Here is a 6,526-nt window from a genome sequence, read left to right as displayed (position 1 = left end):
ACATAAGAAATTTGGCAAAGTAGTAAAGAGCTTTGGGTTTCTCACATATAACTCGGATAAATGCCTTTACTATCGTTTTGTGTCGAAGAAGGTCATGATTATTTGTTTGTATGTAGATGTTGATTTTTCTTTCCAATCTCTTTCTGTGATGAGAAATGTGAAACTACCCTTGGGTAAAGCCTTTGACATGAAAAGACCTGGGTGTTGTTAACATCATTCTTGGTATGAAAGTCAGTTTTTTGAAAGGCAGGAAATCACCATTGGCCTAGCCCATTATATGACCAACTACTTTCCTTTTTGAGGATGCAGTGAATGCAAACCGATTGAGACACCATTTTAATTATACCAAGAAGCTGATCTCTAAGGAAGAGACAGTGTGAGTCAGTTAGATTATTCTAAACTGATTGGTAGCCTCATGTTTGTGTTGCACTAGGCCAGACATAGCCTTTATAGCTGGCATGCTGAGTCGTTTTACTAGCAATCCTGGTCATGAGCATAGAGATGCCCTTATGAGGCTGATAAGATACTTTTCGTGTACTCAAGAGTATGCTCAAAACTATGATGGCCATCCACTTCTCGTGGAAGAATATTCTGATGAATCATGGGGATCAGAATCAGGGGACAGCAAATCTACTGCTGTCGTGTGGAAGTCGAATTGAAACTTTATGCTCTAGCTTCAGTTGCAAATGAAAGCAGATGAGATAAATATTTTGATCATGGTTATGGACATTCCACTGACCCAGTTAAGGATTAGTTCATTAAGTGTGTTCTGTGATAATCAAGCTACAATTATGATTGTGAAGAACTCACTCTTTCATGGTAAGAGGAGACATCTTAGGCTGAAACATGCCATGCTGAATTATGTCATTGAACACGGGATTATCACTTTGATTGATGTGAGATCGAAGGATAATATGGTCGATGCTCTCGCCAAGGGACTGACCAAAGATCGAATATTCAAAACTGTGGGGGAGATGGGGTTAAAGTATGTATAGACAGGACTTAACCTACATCCATGTTATTTTGAATCTTCGAATCTCCCTTTTGGCCAAAATAGGCACTTGATATGTTTCGACGATGTTTACAGTTGTTGTGTGTCATTCCACATTTGATGACATGTCCTTTTTGGGAAAGGTTGTACATTCCAAACTTGATGATATAGCTTAACTCAAATATGGATAAGATGACTGTAACATTCCAAAAAGAAACATGAAATGGTTCTTTGCAAAAGAAACTATTTGGTCTTGTTCTTTAATGAAACTTGACAATTAGGAATGATTATTTGCAAAAGAAGCTGTTTAGGTCTTGTTCTTTATTGAAACTTGACAATGATGCTTATGGTGAGAGTGATACTGATACTTTTTCAGCCATTTTGAATTGTACTAAGTTCTTCTTCAGGTAGAACTAGATACTTTCGTGAATTATAGAATTGTACTAAGTTCTTCTTCAGGTAGAACTAGATACTTTAGTGTTTTACACAAATGATTGGATTCATTTTCATGAAATCCATATTTAGTAATTCACAGGGATTGGTGAAAAAGGAGGAGCTTGTCTTGATTTGGACTTTGATGAAGATGACTTACTTGATGAGTAAATCTTCTAAAGTCATAAAGACTATGCTTACATTTCAGTATGCATAGAGTTCACTTTTTTGTGGAACTTTATTTTGGATCTCGATGAGAATCATTCCTCATGAATGAATTCATCTAAGATCAGTGGGGTTCACTTATATGTGAAACTGCCTTTTGGTTGAGTTTAACTTGTTGTATATCTAAAACTCTTGGTTTGTCATAAAAGGATTCATGTTTTCAGTTGGATTACAGATCTTTTATGATATTGACCATATGGTGATGTGGATGATTCAATATTTTGTTTTGAACATTACACTATCTATTTATTGGATTATGCTATATGTAGAACATAGGAGGAGATTGTTGGGTATATAATATAACCCATGTATGTTCTAATATAAGCCCAATAAGATAATGGACCGGTGTATTGGGCCTATTTGGGCTAGAGCCCACTAACCTATTAAAACCCTAGTGTATCTAATATATATAGGGGCTAGAGGCAACAAACTTGGGATTCCAAATTAGATACCTTGGGTGTAATGCTTCAAGCAACCTCTTGCTTGACCTAATTACTCTAACACCATCTTGATCTATCTCAACACCTTGATCTACTCCCATCTCTTCATCTAACCCTAATTTGAATAGATCTACCATGTGGATCCAATCCCTCATGGACCTTTTTGGAATCCATGCTATTTAAGCTGCCAACATTTGTTATCCTCCTTTGAATTCATTAAAGGAGGTTTCTAGATGCAAATTTAATTACCAAACAGATTATGATGTGAACTGATCATTAACTCTTCAACATGACCTTTTTTTTCTTTTCTTTTTTGAAAAGGCTCTTCTACATGAATGGACTGTTATGCTGTGCTGAAGCAAAGTGATAGTTGAGCTGTTTGTGTGAGTGAACCTTTATCAGTTCTCTTTTACCATTCAGAAAAAAAGAAATGAACTGTTTGTGTGAACTTCTGATTAGAGTCTTTGTGCTCATTGTTAGTGGACTCTTTATCCCTGCTGGAATTGAGAGGTTATTTCAGTCTCTTCTGATTGCAATTGGCTCTGTTACTAGATTGCTTTGTCTTGTGAAGAGGCTGTCATAACTGGCAGTGAACGTTTACTGTTGCATTCCATCGTTCTTGAAATAGTTACTTTCCATGAAGTCATGTGATTACATTCATGGCTGAAAGCAAAACCTCCTCTTGGGTTAGTTGATATTTATACGGAAATTTGGGAATCCATTTATGAGACATACTCATCTGAAGTCAGTATCTCTAGGGTCTTACCTGTTTGAAAGCATCTTCTTGTTTAGCAAAGGAAACAAGAGTCTTAGTGAATATTACAATTAATTGTTTGCGTGGTGAAAACTACTAAATTTGAAAATTACTAAATTTGATTTAAGTTCAATCTTATCTTAGGAATTTGGGATAATTTTGAGGCTTGAGGCTTCAGTTACTTTCTGCGAGTTTTAAGGTTCGGAGTACTAACCTGTTGTGGTGAGCTTTGCTTGATCAGTTAATTACAATGCTGATGATGTATAGTAGTGAACTGATTTTTTTCTTTTTCTTTTTGGGCCGTCTTACTGCACTTTAAAATTCGTGACTAGAGGCGAGACTGAAGTCTAAGAACTGTTCGCCGGAGCGTATGCGGCACGGAAGGACCTGTTGGCTGTTTTGATGAGCTTTAGCGTGCGCGAATGGAGACCGAGCAAGAGTACGTGAATGTCCTATGCTGAAATGCTCTAAAACAAAGTCAGACAAAGCAAAGGTCTACCGTTGTAAATCAGTTGAAAGTGCAAATGATATTGTTTAGGAGATGATCATAAATAAATTAAGCAAAAACATAAACAGAACAGCAAATTAGCATGAACAGATTATGAATAAGAGTATAAAGAGTTCAGGCCTTCCCTGTTTGAGAGATGGATGCCGAACTATGCACGAGCCGGGTAGAGGAGGAGAGGTTGGAGCGGAGGGTAGTAAGGGGATGTTTGAAGGCCTTTTAGACTGAGTCAAGGTGCTGCCCCAGTGATAAATGATGGAAGGACAATGAAAATATAGAGAAAAATTGAAAAAAATGTAAAAGGCTAAGAGAAGAAAATTGCAGATAAAATAGAAAGAGAGAGCTTGAGAGAAAGAGAATTTTGAAGCTTGTAGTGTGAGGTTTGCTCTTGTGTTTTTTTCGTGTTTTTTTTAGGGCTGTAGAGTAGGGTATTTATAGGTAAAAAGGGGATAAAAATGCTATTTTTAGGGTATCAATTAGGGCTTTCGAAATTTGATTTGATTGGATTTTGGGCTAAATTTTGAACGAACTGAGTGTTACATGGGTTGTTTAAAGGACATTTGGTAGGGTGATTGGAAGATTTGGGTATAAATTAGGGATTTGAAAGAGATTTGGGTGTTTAGGGAAAGTTTTTAAAGAGGGAAATCAGCTTTCTTTGTTGGAATAGGATGTCTAGGGCGCAATTCTGGGATTCTCGAGTGGATTCGGCCATTTATGGGAGATTTGGGTGGATAAATGGGATAGTTGAGGGCTGGTTTTCCATTTTGGGGGAGGAGAAGATGGTAATCTCGTTTTTAAGTGCTCGATGGCATGGAAACGTAAATTCGAAGGTTTTTTTGGACTTTTACATACTTAAAAGAGAATGGGGCATGGGTTGTAAATAATAACAAAACAGTGGCATTTTGGTTGTTTTCAAAAGGTGGTTGAAAATCACGTGCTTCATTTGCCCCTCTTTGTCACTTGTTGTGTGCAATAAGTGACAAAGAAGTGAAGTTTGCGAAATGGGGTTCTTGGTTTGAGATATTTGAGTTTAAAATGGATACCTATAGGGTGCCCCTCTTGGGTGCCCCATGTAAAGACATGGGGTATCCAAGAAGGAGATAGGCACGAAGTAAAAAGAGGTGAAAATAAAAGAGGGAAAATAAAAAAAAATAACAGGGCAGCAGCGGATAGCGACACCGTCGAGTTGGTCTTCATGTTGATGTGGGGCAGTGGATGTGTGAGAACAGCTATAGAGCTATCTCAGGATATCCAACATGCCATATAAGATGATCGAGGCAACCATTTCGCGGGACTGGGTGTGAGTTAGAGTCGCACGAGACTATATACATGGTAGTTTGGAGTCATACCGGACTATAAGTAGAGGTTTTAAGGATCCCCCGAACCGTTTGTCGAGGCAACATTGTATTCGAGTCAACTGTATAACCGAGGCAACATTTTATCGAGGCAACTTGTACAACCGAGGCAACGTTGTTTCCGAGGCAGCATTGTAGTGTATAATCCAGTAGGGGGCAAGGAATGGAAATTATTTGTCATATAGGTGGACAAGTTATATCAAAGCGAACAGAGGAAAGTGTCAAGAAATATACTACTATGGGCGTAGAGAATGAGCATAGGGATGACTCATGTAATATGGTGGTTGCATATAGAGTGAGTGAAAGGGAAAGTGAGGAAATGAAAACGGATAGGAAATATGGGATGGTGGAAAGGAGAAGTGAGACCAATAATGTGGAGGAATAAAATTGGGGACGTGATAGCCTGTGGGAGTGTAGGTGTAGCCATATCTTTTTGGGGTGTGTTGATTGTTGTGAGTATTTTGAGTGGCAGTTTTAAGAGGTGTGGAGTTGGTTCTTTGTGAAAGTTTTGCTTTTGAAGCTTGTGATGGAAGATGTTTTTGGTTGACATGTGAATGGTTCGAATGAGTAGACAAAATGTGATTGATGTGTGTTTCTGGAAGGAACGTTGTAATAGAAGAATGGAAGGTAAAGAGAGAAGTACAAATTGGGTGATTCAGCAAATATTAAATAAGTTAAAAACTGTGAGCTCTAGCCAAAAATTCACCAAAGAAAACAATATGGTGGAGTGTTTAGCTTTGGAGCAAATCCAGATTGATCCGCAGAGGCAAAAGATCAGCAGGGATAATTGGATTTGGTGGGAACGTCCGATGATTGGTTCGCTCAAATTGAACATTGATGGAGCAGCCAAGGGAAACCCAGGAGAGTCGGGAGGCGGTGGAGTTATGCGAGATGCCAAAGCAAAAGTTATATTTGCTTTTGCGTTCTTCTACGGGACATCTACCAACATGGTGGCTGAAGCGAGAGCTCTATTGGACGGCCTTAGGCTATGCAAAGCCTTTGGGTTCAAGAATTTCGTAGTAGAGTCAGACAGCAAAGTTCTCATGGACTTCATCTCTAAGAAAGGAAGCCACCCCTGGTCCATCTCTTTCTTCTGGCCCGAAATTATAGACCTCATGGACTTCATGGGCCCTCATCATCAGCACCAGTTTAGAGAAGGTAACCAAGTGGCAGATGCTCTTGCAAATGAAGCTTGCAAAGCTAGATCTCATCAAATTTTCCATGGATGGTCAGAAATGCCTCGCATAGCCCGGGGGGCTACAAGATGCGACACTAATGGTTTTCCAAATATTCGCCCAAGCAAATGAACGAAGCAGGTGGTGTTGTGTAGGGTCTTTGGGTCCCCTTTGTTTGTCGCGGTCTAGAGGGCTGGTTGTTTGCCCTCCTCTTGTATTGTGCCTTCAATAAATAATATGCAGAGGCCCGCCCCGGGGTCGCATTCCTTTCCGGGTTAAAAAAAATAAAAATAAAAAAATAAAAATAAAAATAAAAAAAAAATGTGTGTTCGTAATTCGATTTACTTTAAGATTGTCTTGAAGGAGAGGAGTAGGCAGAGTAGTTTGTAGAGTAGATGGTGAGGGAGTGGAAATGGAAGACGTAGATCTAGGAAAGAGTGTGTGAGTTTGTGATTGTGGTATGACTGGGATGTTGTTTACCGCATGGCAATGAGGAAAAGGTATTGAAAACTGTGTAATGTGTTTCAAGTCAGAGGGTAAGAGAGTGGGTGAAACAGAAGTGTTAAGTAGTATGTCATTGAAGGATGATCTATGGGCTGAAGAAAATTGAAGTAGAGAAAGGAGAGAAATTTGGGTAGTTTGTTCGTGA

General features: G+C 38.9%; 1 protein-coding gene across 1 annotated transcript; it reads left to right on the top strand.

Moving 5' to 3' along the window:
- The first annotated feature begins 5,421 nt into the window (after window positions 1-5,421).
- LOC143883171 (uncharacterized) lies at window positions 5,422-6,009 on the top strand. Its single transcript, XM_077386523.1, has one exon. It carries the CDS (start codon window positions 5,422-5,424, stop codon window positions 6,007-6,009), a length of 588 nt encoding a protein of 195 aa, XP_077242638.1.
- The last annotated feature ends 517 nt before the right edge of the window (window positions 6,010-6,526 follow it).

The sequence above is a fragment of the Tasmannia lanceolata genome, unplaced genomic scaffold, assembly GCF_043159265.1.
Source record: "Tasmannia lanceolata isolate RefF3 unplaced genomic scaffold, GAP_Taslan_0.1 ptg000008l, whole genome shotgun sequence".
Classification (NCBI taxonomy): domain Eukaryota; kingdom Viridiplantae; phylum Streptophyta; class Magnoliopsida; order Canellales; family Winteraceae; genus Tasmannia; species Tasmannia lanceolata.
This window is presented reverse-complemented; position numbering and strand designations above follow the sequence as displayed.